The sequence below is a fragment of the Panthera uncia genome, unplaced genomic scaffold (genome assembly GCF_023721935.1).
Source record: "Panthera uncia isolate 11264 unplaced genomic scaffold, Puncia_PCG_1.0 HiC_scaffold_241, whole genome shotgun sequence".
NCBI lineage: Eukaryota > Metazoa > Chordata > Mammalia > Carnivora > Felidae > Panthera > Panthera uncia.
This window is the reverse complement of record NW_026059140.1, coordinates 20895-40738: the sequence shown is the minus strand read 5'-3', so window position 1 is coordinate 40738 and position 19844 is coordinate 20895. Positions and strand designations below refer to the sequence as shown.

The 19844-nt window shown below is 66.8% G+C and overlaps 3 protein-coding genes across 7 annotated transcripts; 1 reads left to right on the top strand and 2 right to left on the bottom strand.

Annotated features, from left to right (window-relative positions):
• Positions 1 to 1671: 1671 nt before the first annotated feature.
• LOC125917785 (UPF0449 protein C19orf25 homolog) lies at positions 1672 to 7062 on the bottom strand. Of its 4 annotated transcripts, none has more exons than XM_049623885.1 (3): positions 5926 to 7062; positions 4741 to 4872; positions 1672 to 3178 (listed from the first exon to the last, which is right to left on the bottom strand). In XM_049623885.1, the coding sequence occupies exons 1-3, from the start codon at positions 6242 to 6244 to the stop codon at positions 2952 to 2954; spliced, it is 678 nt and encodes a 225-aa protein (XP_049479842.1). In that variant the 5' UTR covers positions 6245 to 7062; the 3' UTR covers positions 1672 to 2951. The 4 variants fall into 4 exon arrangements, with proteins under 4 accessions (XP_049479842.1, XP_049479844.1, XP_049479843.1 ...); XM_049623887.1 differs by lacking the exon at positions 5926 to 7062 and adding an exon at positions 5120 to 5375; XM_049623886.1 differs by lacking the exon at positions 5926 to 7062 and adding an exon at positions 5128 to 5371.
• A 182-nt stretch (positions 7063 to 7244) lies between these two features.
• Positions 7245 to 13706, bottom strand: LOC125917783 (proprotein convertase subtilisin/kexin type 4-like). Its single transcript, XM_049623882.1, is given in 17 exon segments — positions 7245 to 7806; positions 7808 to 7892; positions 7894 to 7993; positions 8131 to 8253; positions 8528 to 8652; positions 8878 to 9057; positions 9294 to 9411; positions 9482 to 9585; positions 9678 to 9778; positions 10265 to 10477; positions 10563 to 10735; positions 10960 to 11048; positions 11146 to 11222; positions 11305 to 11433; positions 11508 to 11600; positions 13064 to 13168; positions 13417 to 13706. Coding segments are annotated over 17 exon segments (2265 nt in total). The 5' UTR covers positions 13612 to 13706; the 3' UTR covers positions 7245 to 7551.
• Positions 13707 to 14040: 334 nt separating this feature from the next.
• Positions 14041 to 19534, top strand: LOC125917784 (receptor expression-enhancing protein 6-like). Of its 2 annotated transcripts, XM_049623884.1 has the most exons (6): positions 14505 to 14712; positions 17756 to 17849; positions 17937 to 18075; positions 18283 to 18451; positions 18627 to 18689; positions 18859 to 18997. In XM_049623884.1, exons 1-6 carry the CDS (start codon positions 14598 to 14600, stop codon positions 18894 to 18896), a joined length of 618 nt encoding a protein of 205 aa, XP_049479841.1. In that variant the 5' UTR covers positions 14505 to 14597; the 3' UTR covers positions 18897 to 18997. The 2 variants fall into 2 exon arrangements, with proteins under 2 accessions (XP_049479840.1, XP_049479841.1); XM_049623883.1 differs by lacking the exon at positions 18627 to 18689 and having other exon boundaries at positions 14041 to 14712; positions 18859 to 19534.
• The last annotated feature ends 310 nt before the right edge of the window (positions 19535 to 19844 follow it).

Genomic DNA, 19844 nt, shown 5'->3' with positions numbered 1-19844 from the left:
AGCGTGTGGAGGGACGCCCCCGAAGGCCACCGCCGCCGCGCTTCTCTATTCCATTCTCCTTCGCCACGCACGAAGCGCTGGGCCCCACGGGCCTCGCGCCAGGGGCGGCACAGCTGCGGGAGCTGCCGGCCCCGGGGCGGGGGCGGGGGGGACGGATGGGAGACGGCGAGCCCCGAGGCCTCACTTCTCCCCTCTCACGTGCAGCTCAGGGCCCCCGGGTGTGCGCGAGTTCAGCCTCAGCCCCGAGAACGCCTCCTCGCAGGGAGAGCCGGCGACCTCTTTCCTGCGGCGCGGGGGCCCCGGGGAGAAGCTGATCCTGGCGAGCGGATCTGCTGAGACAGCCGCCCCGCCGGAGCGCCACCCCCGCCGGGGCAGATGCCGTCAGGGGAGACAGCCTGGCTGCCGCAAGTCCCTGCCACCCTCGGCTCGGGGAGCCCCTGGGAGCCATGCTGACCCCGATGCCACACGCACCCCGCTGCATCGCACCCCAGATGCCCCATCCCGTGGGACGCGAGCCGGGCCCAACCTGAGCGTCCGGCAGGCAGGAATGGCGTGAGCCCGCGTAAGGCCTCGGCCGCCCCTCGGGCCACACAGGCGTGTGTCAGAGACCCGCAGGGCCCGGACTGGGGGTCGCCCGGCTCCTTTGTGGATTTGGGGACTGCCAAATACTGTCTGTGCTTCCAGTCCCCGCGGGCCAGGCTTCCCCGAAGTGGCCTGGCGGGAGGGGAGAGGCGGCAGCAGGCCCGCCAGCGGCTCGTCCAGCCACAGGGCCCGGGGCTTCGAGCACCCATGCACTGTGAGACCCTGGGCACTGCTTTCGCCGCTCTGTGCCTCAGTCTCCCCACGTGGGCCGTGGGGAGAACTCCCAGAGCTACCTCTTGGGCGAGTGGAGAGACCACCAAGACTGGGGGAGAGACCTCGCTGCCGCCCCCCTGCCTGCCTCTCCACGGGCGGGGCCGGAAGGCAGCCCCACGCGGGCCAGCACACAGGCGCTCCCCCCCCATCCGTGCCCGGCAGCCACTTTTGCCTTTTCCAACCCCCTGCACTGGGGGCACAGCCACACCTCATCATCCAGCCTGGGTGGGCCGCAGGGGCCCTGGCGGCACAGATTTCTGGAGGCGGCGGTCGGTGGTCAGCGGACAATCAACCCGAGTGGGGGGCTGAAGACCTGAGGTCTCAGGACCCAAAGGACCAACCCGGCCACCCGCCAAGGGGACACGCCAAGGACCCATCCGCCTCTGGGGCACTCCTGGGGTGAGCCCGAGGGGGACGACTGTGACCCCAGGCCTGGGACTTCGGGCCCAGGGCCGGCCGGACGCACCCGCTGGCGCAGCATTACCTCACCCCTGCCGCCCCCGCCGGCCTCCCGGTTGGCGGCCATGGCACCCCACAGCCCGAGCGTGGTTGTCCCGGCTCATCCCTTCGTGTCTCCGTCCCGGGTCTCTGCAGCACCACAGGCCACGTGTAAATACAGCCCATCCACCCCCACTGACCACGCAGCCGGCGTCTGGCGGGAGGAAGCCACGGAACCAGGCGTCTCACATGCACCTTTAATAAACAGCTGTTGAATCGCGCTCTGCTGCTTGTGGCTGCGTTTCCAAGTGGGTGAGGAAGGGGTCGGGGGCCAGGAGGGGACTCCGGGGCCTTCTGTCCTGCCCACCCCTTCTGGGGTCCTGGTGACGGCCCAGCCTGGCTTCTGCCGGGAGCAAGCAGATGCCTCTTTGGGCAGGTCCCTGGACGCAGAGCCTGAGTGTGGGCCCGGGGTCCCAGGTCGACAGCACCGGGAGGCCAGCGGGTGTGCCCCTGCCTGACCCCAGGGGACTCCGAGTGGACGGCACCCCGGAGTCAGGAAGCGCTGGAGACCAGGGCCAGGCAGGGAAAGCGGAAGAACTTCTCACCAAGGGCGTGCCGTGAGCAGCGGGGCGGGCGTGCGATGGTCAAGCGTCCCCAAGGCCCCCTTTTCTGGGTCTTGGTTTTGGGGCCTCTCAGGCTTAAGCAGGCTCCCCTTCTTCAAGGGAAGAGAAACACCTCCGGGGATGCTCGGGGTCCCCCGTGTCAGGGTCCTGCTGTGGCACTTCGGAGCTCCCACGGAGCCCCGGACAGGGGCAGCCACGAGCAGCCTGGCTTCTGGGACGCCTCTTGCAGCCAGCCACCTCTGCTCCAGTTTTCTGAAAGTTGCTCTTTTGGAGCGAAAAGCCCTTTTCAAGATCCGCTCCTGTTCCATACACCTGCCCATAGACGAAGCCTTCCAGGATGAAGGCAGCCAGCGAGGGCTCGGGTGGGAGACTGGCCAGCTTGTCCCCTCCCGGGAGCCCAGGCCAGGCACCCCCGTGATGGGGTGGGTCTCAGGTGGGTCCCGCACCCCGACGGGTAACCCGCCCCGCAGGAGCGCCCAGGCCTCGGATCGGGGCGCTCAGTAGGGGCACCACCAGAGGCCCCGTCTCCGGTCCGGGCCCTGCTGGGCAAGTGCTCTTCCAGCAGCCGGCCACTGTCTGGAGGGAACGGGGGGCTCTGCCGGAATCCTGCCCCCCCCGCAGTTCACGCAGAGATGGGCGGAGACAGAAAGCAGCCGGGGTTCCACCATCTCCCTTGCGATGACGCGGGGAAGCAGGGTCGCCAGAGGCAAGGAGAGGTTGGACGGACCGGCCCTCGAGTGCTGGGGACCCCGCACGAAGTCCGGTCTGGGCTCCACGGCCGGGGCGAGCGGCACCCACACCGCCCCAGACCCGCCCCTCGAAAGGGGCCCGCGCCCGGCGAGGCAGCTGTGTCTGTCACCCCCCACGCAGGCTGTGGGCCCCGGGGTCTCCGGGCCCCGGGGCGAGCCCAGGCCATGCGACCCAGGGGCCCGCGTCTGAGGTGTGCCGGGTCAGGTGTCTCGGGGGGGACCAAAGGTTCCGGGGAGCCGCGGGGCGCCCTGCCGGGGTGCGCGCTAAGGCGAGCTGGCGGGCCAGTCAGCCCAAGGAGGCGGCCACGGCCCCTGGGGGCGCCCCCTGCTTCAGCAGCCGGACTTCCCGCTCCAGCCCCTCGCCAGCCAGCCACAGGTCCTCACGCTTCTGCTTCAGCCCATCGCCCGCCTGCTGCAGACGCTGATTCATGGCTACGTAGGCGCGGCTCTGCTGGTAAAGCTGCTGCCGCTGGGCCTCCGCGTCCTCCGCCCTCCCGGAGAGGCCTGGGGAGTCTGGGGACAGCACACAGCACCCCGGTCAGGGAGCGACAGGGAGAGGATCCGGCTGGGGGCACGGATCACAGAAGGGGCGGGACAGCCCTGTCCTGAGGCCCTGCCCGGGGATCGGCCTCCATGTCCTCCCGCAGAGGGGGCGGGGGCCACAATGGAGCCACAGAGCAGGCTGGCTCCCGCCCCACTCTCGTCCTGCAACCTCTTCCCTGTTCTCGAGACCTCGGGGTTGGGAGGAGGAGAATTGGGACACGCGTTTCCCAGTGGCCCCGCTTCCTAAAACAGCCCACGCCCGGCCACAGCAGAGACTCCACAGGGCTCAGGTCCCCTAGAGACATGTCAGATGCTCCCCACCTGCCTCAGACAGGAGCCCCGCCAGCAGGGGGAGCCCCTCTCCCTTCAGTGAGCCCAAACGCAGCCCGTGCCTCAGTCTCCCCACCGTCAGGATGCTGGGGGCCCTGGGCTCAAGCAGCCTTCCAAGAAGCAGCTGCAGGACGGGGATAAACACCAGCTGTGCCCCACCTGCCAGAACATTCTGGATGGTGGAAAGGCCTGCAGGTGAGCTGTCCAATACAGAACCAGCCGCCAGCCAGGAGTGGTTCTCGAGCACGTGAAGCATGGCCACACGGAGCAAAGAACCCAATTGTTACTACTTCCTAATTTTTTTTTTTTTTAATTCCCAAAGCAGGGGCGGGTGGATGACTCTGTTGGTCAAGCGTCCAACTCTTGATTTCAGCTCAGGTCATGATCTCACAGTTCCAGAGTTCCAGCCCCGCGTCAGGCTCCGCACTGAGCACGGCACCTGCTTAAAACCCTCTCTCTTCCTCCCTCCCTCTCTCAAAATAAGTAAATAAACTTAAAAAAAAAAAAAAATCCCAAAACGTTTCTCACCATCTATGGCTTCACAAGACTTAACGGTGAATTCTCTCCCCACTAGACCAGCCCAAGGGCGGGCACTGGCCTCGACTTTGCTCACCTCCTGACCCCAGTGCCCAGAGCAGCACCTGGCACGAGGCCGGCACCTTCTTCGGGAAGGTTGAAGGAGTGAGCAAACGAACCTCATCAGGGCCACAGCTAAGCGAGCGGGCTCTGTGCCAGGACGACGACACAGCCACTGAAATCCCAACTTCAAGCCATTCCCCTTCTCACCGAGTATTCTCCCCCACCGCCACTGAAAAACCCGTTTGTTCGTGTTTTTAATTTTAGGATTTTACTTTTAAATAATCCCCACACCCGGCGTGGGGCAGGAACCCACAACCCTGAGGTCCAGAGTCCGCGCTCCGCGGGCTGAGCCAAAAATCCATTTCTAGCTCCCTGGCTTTTTACCAGAACAGGCGACAACCGGGATGTGGCGGCGGACCCGACTGCGGAACCCCCGTTCCAGACGCCCCTCTGCAGCTGCGCCCCACTTTACAGACGTGCGGCGGAAGCTCAGAAAGGGTAAGGACCGCGCTGAAAGCGAAGCTCCTAAGTCCTCGGCTGCACGGCGCTTCTCCCCGCCCCTTGCCGCTGGGGTCTCAGGGTCGCCCCCCCCCCCCCTCCGCTCGTGCCCGGGCTCCCCCTACCTTCCAGGGCCAGGGCGGTGAAAACGGGGTCCTCGGAGGGCGCACCCCGCACGTCCTCCAGGATCTGCTCCACCGTGGGGGGCGCTGGGCGAGTGGGCAGTACCACCCGCTTCTTGGCCTTGGAACCCATCCCTGGAGGCGAGAGAAAAGGCAGTTGACGGGGGCGTCTACCTCTCGGCGTTTCCCTGGGCCCTTCCTCCGTCCAGTGAACTCCTACACACCCACCGGAGCCCCGTGCCCGGGGAGGCCCACCCTGCCCCGCCCCGCTGGGCTCGCTTCGCCCCTGGCCCTCCCAACGACCGACAACTTGGGGCCAGGGGTTTCCGCATCCGACTCCATCCCCGCCTCAGTTTCCCCGTGAATGCCCCGAAAGCACTACCGCCTGACCCAGGCGCGCGCACTGAGCCGCCAGCACCGCCGACAACCCACTTCCGCTTCCGGTCGCAGCACGGTCCCGCCCAGCAGGCACGTGACGCGTCCTTCGCGCCTCCTCCCGCACCTGCCCGCCGCTCGTCAGAAGGCCACACCCCCTCTTAAAGGCGCCGCGCCTCTAAAGGTCCTCAATGGTCTGACTGGACCTGGGAAGTACGTGACCTCAACCTCCCCGGCGCGCCAGGCCTGGAAGAGCATGGGGTGGGCAGGGGGTCCTGTCCCGGCTCCCCTCGCTGCGTAACAAAGCACCCAAGTCCCGGTTTTCTGCCCAAAGTGGGCAGGGCGCCCAACCCACGTGGCTGTCGTGGGATCAAAGTTAACTGCCCTCTCGAGGGGGCTGGCCTGGCCGCGCCAATTCCCCCGGAGGTGGCCAGAGACGCCGGACGGAGCTCAGCCTGCTAGATTCCATCACAGTTGCCCCTCAGGTGCGTAGCACCTCCCACCTCTGCCCTGCCTGGTTCCTCCCCTGACAGCTAGGGCGGGAAGACAGGCTCAGAGACCAGGGCTGGTTTTGTGCCTTTTAACAGCTTTACTGGATGTTATCTACACATTACACAGTCCACCTGTTTAAAGTGTGCAATTCAATGGTTTTGAGAGAGATGTACAACCACCACCATAGTCTAATTCCAGAACATTCCATCACCCAAAAGACATCCCCATTAGTTATCACCTCCCCCCCTCCCCAGCCCCCACGAGTCCCCCCCTGTGTCCGCGGATGAGCCTGTTCTGGACGTTTCACACACTCGGACTCACACCCCGTGTGGCCTCTCGTGTCTGGTTCCCTCCCTCGGCGTCGTGTGTTCAGGGTCCCTCCGCGCGGGGCGGCGGGCGTGGGCGCCTCGCTCCTGTTGCCGGCCGTGGGACGTGCGCGTGCACGGCGGACACGTTTATCTGTGGACGAGCGCGTGCGTGGACACACCTGAGTGACGTGCGCGTGCGCGATGGGCACATTGACCGTCCGTCCCTTGATGGGCATCTCGGTTGTTTCCATCTTCGGTTGTCGTGATTCCTCCTGCTGAGAATATCCCTGTAACGGTTTTGTGCAGATATATGTCGTTTCTCTTGGGGACATGCCTAGAAGCGGAACTGCTGGGTCATACGGTAACTCTGATGAATGGTTTACAGAACTGGTTTCCCGAAGTGTCTGCCCCCGGCGGGCACACTTTGGGTGCTTGCTGTGTGCCAGTGGGAAGACGACCTCTCTCGATCTTACGTTGGGTGAAGCAAGTGCCAGGCTTGGTGCTGTTGCACAGATGAGGCCACCAAAACTGCAAGAAGGAGGCCAAGCACCCCTGGACGCACGGCCCGGCCCTGGCAGGTGCTCAGAGCCGCACACGTGCTCACAGCAGCAGGATTCACAATTCACGGGATGTAGAAACAGCCCGACTGTGCATGGATGGATGAATGGATCGACACACTGTCCGCCCACTCAGCCGCGAGCAGGAGCGAGGACACCCGCCGTCTGCAGGGCCGAACACACAAAACTCAGGGAGGGAACCAGACACGAGAGGCCACACCGGGTGTGAGTCCACGTGTGTGAAACGTCCAGAACGGGAAAATCCAGCTTGGGGGCCAGTGAAAGCAACATGCCTCCAGCCCATAATTCCCTCGGCCTCCTCACGACTCTCGGGGAGTAGAGAAGCAGCACGATTGTTATAACTTCATAGACCTACCTGCGGGGCGGGGAACAGCCGCACGCATGCTCATTTGGGACTCGTGCTTCTCTTCATTATCAGCGTCAAAGAGAAACACCCCAACAGGACGAGGGAAACTTAGGAGGAGTTAGGAATGCAGCGCGCCGCCCTGGGAACCCCCCACTTCACTCCTGCCCCCACCAGACTGGGGGCCCCGGGCCCCAGCTGCCCCTTTTCCCTTGTGGGCCACAAGGTCCTCCAGGAGAAGACCGTTTCCAAGCGGGGTGCGGGGGAACCCCCAACCATGCCATGGGGACGGGGGCCTGCCCCTGCCCCAAAGGAGACCACAGACTTGGCACCTCCTCTTCAACCTTTATTTGCAAACTCTGAGGTCTGACATGGTGCCAGAGACTCTGGATGCTGTCATTGGTTCCCCTTGCCCCTCCCCCCCCACTTCTGGGGCTGGGAAGGGACGGCTGTCACAGCCCAGCCTCTGCCCCATCCCACCCTGCCCCCACCCCAAACCGTGTAGCTAGCCTTCTCTCTCTCTCTCTCTCTTTCACCCGGACTTGCCAATTTCGGGTTTGGGATTCCAGCAGGCCGCCCCTGGCCTGAGGGCCTCAGTGATTAGCCAGAGCCTCCGGGGGCGGGTCCCTGCACCCCCCCGCCCAGGTTCCAGTCTGGAGCAAAGGAGCAGGATGGCAGTGCCTGCACAGACACACGTCTGCCCCCTACTCAGGTGTCTCTAGGTCCCGGCCAGCAGCTGGACCTGGGGTGGTGGCGGGGGGGGCCCTGCACACAGCGGTGGGCAGCCTACAGCGAGGACGCTGCGGAGTGAGGGGCTCCCGAAGGCCACGGCCAGTGGGGCCAGTACCACGGCCTGAGCTCGGCCGCGGTGGCAGCCGGGGTGGGCGACTGCGGCGGGCTGGGGGAGGCCGCTGGGAGGGACGGGTCCTGAGCAGGAGCCACGACGCTCGTCCAGCGTGGAGGCCGGGGGGGGGGCAGGCAGTGCAGTTGAGCGGGGAGCGGCCGAGGCAGGTGTAGCAGGAGGCGCGGCAGCTCGAGCAGACGCACAGGGCGGGAGCGGCCGGGCCCAGCGGTCACTGCCTGCCGGGTGTGGCCGAAGTACCTGGGCGGGCAGTAGGAGAGGCGGAGGTGGCCCAGGACGTGGGCGGGGCCGTGGCGTTCTGCGCGGGGTACACATACGTTGGGGCGTGAGGCCAGGGCCCGCCGCCCCGTATGCCCTCCCGCCCCGGGCCGCACACGCACACTGCCTGCTGCTGCCGCCCCCCAGCGAGCAGGCCGTGCCGCGCCAGGCACTCACCCCGGCACGGCCCCTCTGTGTCCCGCCGCACACACGCGCTGCTGGTCACCTGGGGGCCCGGGGGCCGCGCCGTCATGTCCTCGGCCGTCCCGTACAGCAGCAGCGCGTAGCGGTACAGCGTCCCTGGGCGGGGGTCGCGGGCGGCACGGGGAAAAGGCGGAGAGGCTGTCGGCACCTGGTCCGCCCTCCTGGCTCCTCTCCCCGGCCGCCCCGCCCCGCCCCGGAGTCCCAGACGCTGATGGCCCCCAGGCCGGACGCCCACCGGGCGCCGGTAACTGGCATCTACTATTCTCCGAAGATACCCGCTCAGTGTCCCAGGGAGACCCCGGACCCCTCTGCAGCGGGGGATCCCAGGCCGGTCCAGGGCCCGAGGCCCCAGCCTGGGTGTCGCTCTCACCCGTGTTGAAGTAGTAGCCCTTGTTTTCCAGGCCCAGCGTCCACGGGCCCCGCGGGTCCTCGTCCCAGAAGTGGGTGGACATAAAGATCCAGTTGTTGTAGCCTTGGCCGCTGACGTCCAAGGGTCTGGGGCAGGAGGCAGGGTGGGCGGGGGTGGAGGGGGGCTTCACAGCCCCGAGGACAGTGGGGTCTGCAGGGCCGAGCACGGCTGCTGGCAGGGCTCCCGAGGGGGAGGCGCGCCGGGTGTCCGGCCTGAGCAGGACCCCCCCCCCCCCCGACCCCACAGCGCACTGCCCGCACCCGGGGAAGGACAGAGCGGCTGCCACGGGGCCAGGTACCCCACCCCTGCACCTGATGGCCACGAGCGTGGAGCGGGTGCCCATGGGGCTCGTGAGCGAGATCTCCAGGTCCCCGCGGCGACTGTAGGACAGCGAGAGCTGCACCTGCACGTGCTCCAGCGAGCGGATGTGGTTGGCTCGGCCGGCGCAGGCCGACACGTTCCTCCTCACTTGCGTCAGCGGCAGGATGGGGCTGGGGGCGGCGCGGGCTGTGAGCGCCCCTTCTGCGGGCCTGCTGGGGGGGGGGGTGGGCACCGGGGTCTGGGCTCACGTCGTGGAGCCCACCCTCTCTCTCGTCTCATAGATGGGGAAAGTGAGGCAACGGGTGCTGGGCCCCACGCGTCTGTCACCCCCTCCCCCGCGGCGATGACGGGTGCGGGGAGAGGACAGGCGGGCACAGCGGAGGGGCGGCGGCGGAGGGCTGCTCACGTGGGGGTGTGTACGATCTGAATGACGCACTTCTGCTGGCGCTGTGTGGGCAGCCACGTTCGAGCCATGTCCACCAGCAGCCTGGCATCCAGCAGCCCATAGCCATAGTGGTGGCTCACTGCGTGGACGGGCGGTGGTCACTCGCCCTGGGGGCGTGGCGTCCCCCCCTCCGCCCGGCCCCACCTCACCTTGGCGCCCCACGCCGTTGGTCCTCCAGTCCTCAGCCTGGAGCTGCGCGGGTCTGGACGCACGGACCACCAGGTGCTGCATATCCCTCCATGTCAAGAACGGGCTGGGGGCAGGCGAGGGTAGGTGAGCTGGGGCCATGCCGGGCGGTGGGGGGGTGGGGCGAGCGCAGTAAGCGGGGTCCCCTCCAGCACCTACTTGGCCTCCAGAGCCAGGGCGATCATGCCCGCGGCCAGCGGGGCCGACGCCGAGGTGCCCGTGTGTTTGTCCGTGCACCGGTGGTGCAGATCCGTGGTGACCTGGGGGCAGAGACGGGGGCTTGGGGGGGACCGGTGCACAGGGAGACCCTGCCTTTGTGCAAAATGCATCAAGGATTCAAGAAGGTGCCGCAGAGGCACCTCCGGGAACGGGGCCCCGGGCGCCACCCAGGTCACACAGCTGGGGAGCCTGCCCCACCAGAGAGACAGGAGGGTAGACGAAGGGGTGAGGACACTGGGGCCTGGTCTTGGGACCCCTCTGTGTTCCAGGTGCCACAGGGCAGCCCGGGGAGGGGGGAAAGTGGGGGACGGGACGGAAGGTGGGGGGAGGGGACGGGCAGGACGGGGTGGGGGAGGGGAGGCGCCAAGGGGGAAGACAACAGGGTCGTGGGGGGAAGGTGGGACCAGGACAGAGGGGAAGGGAAAGGAGACAGGGGGAGGGGAGGGAGGGGAGGAGGGGAGGCGGAGGCGGGCGCGGAGGGGTGGGCCTCCCCCTGCCCCCGGGGCCCCCCCCTCCCCGGCACTCACGATCTGCGGGTCGGTGGCCACGCCGCTGCTGTAGGTGGTGGTGAGCGTGGAGGCACAGGCCTCGCTGTACCAGGGCACGCGGCCCTCGCGGGTGGTGCTGCCCACGGAGAGCGTGTACACGCTGTTGGTGTACCCGTCGCAGTTGCAGTTGTCGTAGTGCAGGCCGCCGTTGCCCGACGCCCAGATGAAGAGGGTGCCCAGCCCACCGCGGCCCTGCACGCAGGCACGAGGGAGCGGATGGGCGCGCCGGCCTCCAGGGCCGGCCCAGGCCCCCCGAGGGCCCCCGGGGTGGGCTCACCTTGGTCACGCCGCGCCTGAAGGCCTCGCGGGTGAGGACGCCCGGGCCGTCCACCGTGCGGCCGTCGTCCTCGGGGCCCCAGCTGGCACTGTAGATGTGGATGTGCTGTGGCTGCAGGCTCAGCGACTGGGCCTCGATGACGTCCGTGATGGTGCCGTCCAGCATGCGCACGCCTGCAGGGGTGGGCGTCCGGCCTCCGCGGTCAGCCCCGCCGCCCCCTCCCCCCCCCCCAGGCCCCCTCTGGCGCGGGGGCGTCTGCGCGGGGCTCAGCTCTCCCCCTACCTGAGCTCGGGTCCTGCATCCCCCAGAGCCGCCTAACTCTGCCCGCAATCCCCGGGCGCCCCGTGCCGTCCGGGCCGCCCTCCGTCCCCGGGGTGCGGGAGCCGGGCCCCGATACCTCCGATCCGGGCATTGTAGGCGACGCCCGCTCCACAGAACCCGTTGTTGGCGATTGCGGCCACTTCCCCGGCACAGCGGGTCCCGTGCCTGGAGCCAAGGCAGAGAGGGGGGCCAGTCCCAGCCCCCCCGGCTCCCCACAAGGCACTGGCGCCGCCCGCACACACCCCGCAGGACGCCGGCTCACCGGTTCTCGTCGCCGGGCGTGTATCGCGGCTGGGGGTCCGGGTCGTAGTCGTTGAAGTCGTAGCTGGCCAGGGGGTCCTGGGGGCCGAGCGGGGGCGTGAGGGACGGGGGCAGGCCGCGGGACCTGGCGCAGCCCCCACCCCAGTCCCCACGGTCTCACGTAGTTGGCCCAGAGGTCCGGGTGGTCCTTCTCGATGCCATCGTCCAGGACAGAGATCACAATGCCCCGGCCCGACAGCCCCTGGCTCCAGACCTGCAGGATGTTCAGGTCCGGCCGCACCTTGTTGTTCTGGGCACGGCAGGGGCTGGGGTCAGCGGGGCTCCGGCCCCGCCCGGCCCCACCGCCCGGCCCGGCCCGCTCACCATGTACCACTGCTTGGAGAACCAGGGGTCCGTGGGCACCACCACCGAGCGCTTCACACGCCGCCGCAGCGTCTGCTGCTCGAACCACTGCACCTGCAGACAGACGCGCAGTGCAGGAGGGCGCCGGGCCCCCAGAGCCAGCCCGCCCTCCACCCCTCCACCCCTCCACCCGCCGGTGCGGCTCTCACACCCGCGCACCTGCCAGGGCCCTGACCGGCTCCACCAAGCCTTTCCCACCAATTCCGGGCCGCGGGGCCCGAGTCTGCCTCCAGGGTCTGCGTAGGTCTCCTCCCCAGGCCCACCAGGGGACGACTCTGTGTGGGCCGCGGCTGGAGCGGGGTTGTGTCTGGGTCGCCCGCTGCTTGTCCTGGGTCCGTCATGGTGTGGGACGGGGCCCGGGACCTCGTGCTTGCCGAGGCTGCTCTTTGGGGTCCCCGTGTGCCTGGGGCTCTGCCTTCAGAGGGGACCAAGGCCCTAGCACCAGTCCCCAGGGCCCACTGCTCTTGAGGCCCAGCCCTATCCCTTCCCCAGTCCCTGTTCTAGATCCTTCTGCCCAAGATCTGCCCATCTTCCTCCTGTAGCGGCCACTCCTCGTAAGACATCCCTGGATGGCCATACCTGCCTCCGCCCTGGTTCCCCTCCTGCCCCCCTGCCTCTCTACGACACAGTAACATCACTCTCTGCAGAGCCCCTCCCATGCTGCCCCCCTCTCCAGGGCCCACAAAGCCCTGCCTATCTGGCCCCCATCAGCCTCCCTCTGCTGCAGTCACAGTGGCTGCCTCACCCCAGGGCCTTTGCACACAGCCATTCTGCCTGCCCCAGGTTGGTCTTCCTCAGACCTTTTTTGCCCTTCTTTCTTCCTTGTTGATCTCCCCCCCCCCCCCCGCCCTGCCCCGCCCTGAACCAGCTCTTGTGCCCTCACCCTCATCCCAGTGATGGTGCAATTGTCTCCCCATGTGCCCAGCTCCAGACTTGGGAGCTGGCCCCAATTTCTCTCTGTCCCACACGTCTAATCCATTGGCAAGCCCTGGCCTCTCTCGTGCAAACCACACCTTGAACTGGCAACTTCTCCCTGTTCCCAGTTCTCCCAGTGGGTTTCAAGTTATCAAGCCTCTTGCCTCCATGCTGATCAGCCCCCCAGCCCAAACCCCATCTTGGCTCCTGAGGGTTTCCAAACTCAGCCTCAAGTCCCCAGCTTGGCATCTAAAGCCTTTTCCCAATCTGGCACCTCTCTGAGCATCTCACAGCCTCACCGGCTGACTTCAGGCAGGATTCCTACTCCCGGTCATAAAAAGGACCAATTCCCTTCTCTCCATCCCGTGAACTAGAATGTTATCTGCCGAACCCTGACCTTTAGGGTGAGAGAGAAGATGGGGGTGGGGGGGGGCCAAAAAGAAATGCTGACAGTGTGCCAAGGCCCCGAGGTGAGCTCAGCACGCACACGTGCCCTGTTGCTGTCCACGGATGGTCCCCATCGTACAGACTGGGGGACCAAGTGGAAACCGAGACTCAGAGAGGGCAGGTGGCTTGGATAACAAGTGGCTGAGCAGGCTCACCTTGGGGTCTTTTTTCAGGCGCAGGCGATGGCCCCAGTGTGGGCTCAGGGACTGCTGGACCACGCCCCGGTGCCGCAGGTGGAAGTACTGCCCGTCAGGAAAGATCTGGGAACGTGAGGGGGCATCCGCAGCGATGGCACCTGCCTCTGAGACGGAGTCCCCAGGACAGTGGCCAACATCCTCCCCCCAACCAGGTGCGCCGCTGGGGGCTTCAGGTGCCCTCTGGGGGTCCCAGAGTCTGAAGCTGGTCGAGGCCTGGGTGAGCTGGGGGTCCTTGATATCTTGGGTACCCCTCCCGTCTGCCGGAGGGGTGTCCAGCCCCTGACTCTCCTGTCCCTTCGGGTGCCACCCACCTGCCCCAGGTAGACGAAGCCGAATTTGCGCGCCAGGCGCTCGGCCTCCCGGTAACCCTGGGACACCCGCACGGCCCAGCTGCTGACATAGATGGGGACCCGGGCCGAGGACCACCCCACAGGCAGGGGGCCAACGAGGGCCAGGCCCAGAGCCAAGGCAAGGCGCAGCCAGAGCGCAGTCCAGGCGGGCCGCATGGCGGCGGGGGCGGGGCCGGGGCGGGGCCTCCGAAAACCCCTCCCCCCGGCCAAACCGCCGAGTGGGCCCAAGCGCCCGCCCCGCCCCCGGGGCCATAGCAACCCCTGAAAGGCGTCAACTCCCAGGGGGCCTTGCGGCTGTCTTTCCCGCCCCCCCCAACCTACCTCAAGGAGCGCGAAGATCCGGCCGAAGACGGGGCAGGGGGGGCGGGGAACACCCCCGCCCTGGTCTTCCACAGATCCAAACCCTCTGGAGCCTCAGTCTCCCTCATTTGTACAGTGACCAAAACTTCCGACCGACCTAGAGGAGAGTGTTCAAGGCTGCTACCCCTGTCCCGCCCCTTTATCCCCGCCCCCTTGCCTGCCCACCCCTCCCTCTAGAATTAGTCCTGCCTCCTACCCGGCCCAACCGGAATTGTTCTTCTGAGTAAGTCCCGCCTCCCCAGCTTAGCTCCGTCCCATCCCCCCCCTCCTCCGAGAGTCTGTCCCCAGCCCCTTTATGGTCAACCCCGCCCCTCCTCTGTTCTCGCCAATCAGCTCTGGTCTTTCTCCAGTTCCTCCTGCCAGCTCCGCCCCTCGGCACTCTTCTCTCCTCCTCCCCCAGCTCCACCCCCGCAACGGCTCAGCCAATAATCCCCGGCCATGACCCCACCCCTCCAATCAGCTACGTCCCGCTTCCGCTCCGCCAATCGGCACCCTCGGCCTCCGCGCCCCGCCCTCTGCCCCCGGCGTCGCAGCTGGGGCGGCCGCGGCCCGCCAGAGGGCAATGCGGCGGGGGAGAAGGGGCAGGCCCCACCTCCTTTGTCCTCCCTGCCCTCCCATTGGCCGGAGTGGGGGGCAGGGGGCGGAGACCAGCGCAGGGGCGGAGACCAGCTCGGGGGCGGAGCGGGGCTTCTCGCACCTGGGTAAAGCGGCACGCGCGCTGCGGGGCAGGTGTGCGGGGCCGCGGTCGAGCTCGGGCTGCCAGGCCCCGGCTCGCCGGTGTCATGGACGGCCTGCGCCAGCGCTTCGAGCACTTTCTGGAACAAAGGAACTTGGCCACCGAAGCGCTAAGGGCGCTCGAAGCCAAGACAGGTGTCGACAAGCGGTACTTAGCCACGGGTGAGCAGTCCGGGGCGCTCTGGGCTCCTGTCCCATTTCGCCGATGGGCACACTGAGGCCCTGGGGCAACGGGGTCCCGGGCCTGGCCCCTTCCGGCCGGCGTCTTCTGCAGGGTCCGGGCTCGGACGGTGGGGAGCACCCCCCTGGTGAGACAGATCCTGAGGGGTCGTGGACCAGGACTTTGCGTCTGCCCGCAGCCCCTCCTCTGCCCCCACCCTGCGACCTCTGGCTAGTGTCACTCCCTCTCTCGGGCCCAGTAGTACCTCCACACCAGTCCTCAGGTCTGGAGACCGTTCGCTGCCCCCGCTGCCCCCTCCGTCGCAGCCCTGGGTGAATTCCAGGCCGAAGTCCGGTTCTTCCAGTTGTTCTGTCCACCCTGGGGGAGGAGAGAGCGGCGGGTAGACAGCCAGTGCCCTGGGAGTCTTGCCACACCCCCGTCCCACAGGAACATCAGCCTGGAAGCAAGTGTAGAGATTTTTCCCTCCCCCATGCTCCTCGCCAGGAGGAGAAGGGTCACTCCCATTCCCTCCCCCCATTGTTTTCCTACCAGTCACCTCCCCTGGGCGTGCCCTGTCCCTCTCCCACCCTGTGCTTTGGCCCACTGTGCCCAACTAGTCGAGCTGGGTTGTTTGACCCTGTGGTGGGGTTGGGCAAATATTGGCTGGGGGGCCATAGAGCGGGGAGCCAGCCCTTCTGACTGCTACCCCTCCAGTCCCCCTCCTCTTCCTCTTCCTCAGTGGCCTTGGATGCCCCCTGCCACTCTCCCAAACTGTCTAGTAAGTACTCCTTAAACGCTCCCTCCCCTCTTTTTCCATGTCCCAGGCCCCATGCCACCTCTTCCAGGAAGCCCCCTGGAGCGAATTCCAGGAACACTTTGTCCAGAAGTGGGGGGAGGGGGTTGGGTGAGGACAGGGACGTATGTACTGAGCACCTTCTGTGTGCAGATCCCAGCAGTCCACTTTCCTCCCATTTTCCCCCAGCTGGGGAATCCGTGCCAGGCAGGGAAGGTCCACAGTTTACTCCCCCAGGCCTTCAGTGCCCAGGCCATGTCAGCCTAGCCAGGAACCTGTCCCTGGGAGCAGGCCCTGACTTCTCTGCTGACTTTCCACATCCCTGATACCCGTGGGCAGGGCTTTAGTCATAGAGCACTGGGGAGGGGCCTATCGGGGAAGCTGGGAGGCACGGGGGGGGGGGGGGGAAACGGGGGCCCCGAGAAGAAGGGGGTTTGTGGAAGGGCGCCCCCGCCCCCCCCCCCCCCCGTCTGGAGCATTCACCCCTCCCTACCCACCCCCCTCCCTGAGCCCTGTCTGTTGCTGATCTCTGGGATGGTGCCCCCCCTCAAATGTCCAAGGTCATCCTCCCGTTGCTGAGGCTGCAGGAATAGGGATTGAGGGAGAGGTGCCCTGGGAAACCTGCTCCCCCCAACTAGCAATTAGGGGTGACATCCCCCTTGGGCCCCACCTGCCCCAGATGGTCAAATCCCCAGCCCAGGTAACAAAGGAAACCCAGATGAGGCAGTGACCAGACCTCCTGGGGCCAACTGGGGAGGCCCCCTTCCCTGTCCTGACCCCAGACCCTAGGGATAAAGACTAACCCAGGTGGAGGGAAGGGAGGGGGTGCCCTTTGGTACGCAAGTGACCTCTGTCTCTACAGATAACCGCCTGGGGAGGAGGCCGGAGGCTGTAAAATGCTCCCAGGAGCCCAGAGGCTCTCTGAGTGACCTTGGTCCCCCCTCCTCCCAGCTGCCCTGTTGTTCTGGCCAGTGAGTGAGACACAGCAGGGAAGCACAGAGACCTGTGCACTTAATGAAGGCAGTGTTTACCAGGACTGTTTGCAAAGCAGCTAACACTCCTGGCTCCCCACCTCCTCCAGCAGTGTGTGCTCCGGGCCCCGTCACTGGGAATGTGTTTGTACCCCCAGAAGGTGCTCAGCAAACCTGTAGAAAAGAGGAGCTCTCTCTGTTGAGTGGTATTAGCTATCCCCAAGGCCACCTGAGGAGGCAGGGTCATTACCACCCCATTGACAGATGGGGAAACTGAGGCTCCAAGCAGAGAGAAAGACTTGCTCGGTGTCACGCAGTGAGTGGAAAAGCAGAGGGCTCTCCTGGGTCTGGGGGACGCTACCACGTTCAGCTGTCTCCCACTAAGACAACAGCCCCCACTTGAGGCTATGCTGTCCCCCTCGGGGTACTGAACAATGTCTGGGGACATCTGTGGTTGTCACGGCTGGGGGCGCTCCTGGCACGGATGAGTGGGGGCCAGGGATGCTGTTCAGCCCCCCCAGTTCCCGGGGCGCCCCCACGAAAGATGTTCTGGCCCGGATTGTCTGCGGTGGCCAGGATGAAAAACCGTATTGAGATAAAGATTACCAATGTTGCCTTTCTCTGCTCACTGGGAATCAAGTCGTCTTTTTTTAATGTTCATTTATTTTTGAGAGGGAGAGAGACAGAGCTTGAGCGGGGGAGGAGTCGAGAAAGACAGACACACAGAATCCGAAGCAGGCTCCAGGCTCCGAGCTGTCAGCACAGAGCCCGATGCGGGGCTCGAACTCACGAGCTGTGAGATCTTGACCTGAGCCGCCCAGGCGCCTCCGGGAATCACATCTTAATGAAGGAATGAACAACCTTACTTCTAGGTTTTTCTCCCATTGTTTGCATTCAAATGCTGGGCGTTTGTGCCCGGCCCTCCCCTCGGGACCCAGAGTAAGGCAGTTATGATCGGAGATGGTCACTTACTCATTCAACACGTGTTTATTGGGCAACTACTCTACCCATCAGGGCCAAGGTCCCCACCTGCCCTTGGGGAGTTCACAGTTCGGGGGTGGGGGGGACCGACTGATAACTGGTTGCACATACGAGGAGACACGGGGCTCAGGGCCATAGTAGGCGTCACCAGGGCGCTGCGGGGGCAGCAGGCCTATCCCGGAGGGGTCTCTCGTAGGGGCAGCGACTGTGGCAGACTGGGTCTGCCAGGCCAGGAGGAGGCCTCCGGTGCCGGGGTCGGCTCGGAGCGCGCCGCCCTGCCCACACCCTCTCCTCCCGCAGGAGCCGCCACTCTGCTAAGCCTGTATCTTCTGTTCGGCTTCGGGGCGTCTCTACTGTGCAATGTAATCGGATTTGTGTACCCAGCATATGCTTCGTGAGTGCCCGCTGGCTGTCCGGGCGTTGGGAGGGGGTGTCGGGGGCTCTGGACAGCCCCTGACTCCGCGCGCCTCCCCGCCCCCAGAATCAAAGCAATCGAGAGCCCAAGCAAAGAAGACGACACTGTGTGGCTCACCTACTGGGTGGTGTATGGACTGTTCGGGCTGGCCGAGTTCTTCAGCGATCTACTCCTGTCCTGGTTCCCTTTGTACTACGCGGGCAAGGTGGGTGGCCCCCGGGACGCACGCAGGACTGGGGGCCCCCGGGAGCAGGCAGGTGCCCGGGAGGCCAGGGGTGTGAGGGGGAGACCCGGCCCCTTCTCTGCGGAGCTAGCCCCCCGCCCCCACCGGGGGGGTCTGACGGAGGCGGTCCATCTGGTGGGGGAGGCCCGCCCTGCACGGGTCTTGACGACCCCCGCCCTGTGCCTGCAGTGCGCCTTCCTGTTGTTCTGCATGGTTCCCGGGCCCTGGAACGGGGCTCACATGCTGTATCATCGCGCGATACGGCCGCTGTTTCTAAAGCACCACGAGGCCGTGGACAGCGTCGTGAGAGACCTCGGCGGGAGAGCCCTGGACGTGGCAGTGGGAATAACCCGGGACGGTGTGTGCTCACAGGGTGCAGGGGCGTCTGTCTGCCGCAGGCCCTGTCCGTCTGTGCCCCCCACCCGCCTGCCCCTGCCCGCTTTCCCTCCTGCCCCTGCCCGGCCCCTGTCTGGCCTCCGTGTGGCTGCACCCCCTCACTGTCAGCCTCTCTCTCCTACGCTTTCGGGAACCAGTCCTGCAGACCCTGGCCCGCGGCCGGGCTCTCGTCACCCCCGCCGCTGCCCTTGGAGCCGAGCGTACGTACTCCCGGGCCTGGGCGGCAGGGCCTGCGTGTGCGGGCGCTGTCCCCGCGGAGGGTGGGAAGACGGCCCCGGCCCCGGCCGGGGGCGGCCGCCTCGCCCCCGACCGACTCCCTGCGGCCCCGGGGCCGGGCCTGCCTCACCCCCCCACGGCCTCTCTCTGCAGCCCGAGCGAGCGTGACCCAGCCCCAGAAGGACAAGTGAAACCCTCGTCCAGCCGCTACGCAGACCTGCCGCCTGGCGAGCTGGGGGGCACGTCACACCCCAAGCCCTCCACGAACTCCTCGACCGACGCCTCAGGGGAGCCCCCCGCCAGCCCCGCCTCCCCGAGCAAGCCGCTCCCCGGGAGCGCCTCCCAGACCACCTCGGGCCAGTCCCCGCCGGACCCCCCGGCCGGCGGCTCCCGGCTGCCCTCCAAGTCTCAGAACCGGCTTCGGCTCCGGGCACGAGTGAGCCCCTCCGGCCGGCCGCGCCCCCAGTCATCTGTCACCTCCTCGGGCCAACCCCAGCCGGCCCCCCAGCCCGCGGGCCCCAAGCAGCGCACCAGCACCTCCCCCAGCCGGGGCCCCCCCGTGGCGCAGCCCCCCGAGAAGACCTCGGATGGGCCGGGGGAGCCGGCCCCCCAGGCCTCCAAGGGCAGCCCACCGCCCACCAGCAGCACCTCGGCGCCCCAGCTGCCGGCCCCCGGCCTGTGCGGGTCCTCGGCCGAGTACACGTCCGAGTCCACCACGGAGGTCACGTGCAGCTGGCCGCACCTCAGACACGGGCTCCGCTGCCTGCAGCACTGCTGGCGGCTGAAGCATCTGGCCTGCTAGGGGGGCTCAATAAAGCTCATCCGACGACCCGTCTGGCCGTGTCCTCGGGGGGGGGGGGGGGGGGGCCGCTGAGCAAGGAGCTGGTCTCAGCTGGGAGACCCGACCCTGAGCAGGAAGTGCAGCCCGGAGTTCTGGCCCAAGGCAGGCGGGGTGTCACCTGTGTCTCCTCCAGAGTCCCAGCCCCACCCGAGAGGGGGCTGTAAGCTCATGGCTCGTCCCATCCAAAGGCAAGTCCCCAGCCAGGCATCTGCAGACACACTAGGAAGGCCCCGGGGCCCCGCAGCGTCCAGCTCGGTCAGCCCCTCACCCAGGACCTGCTTCTCCAAGATCCCAGTTG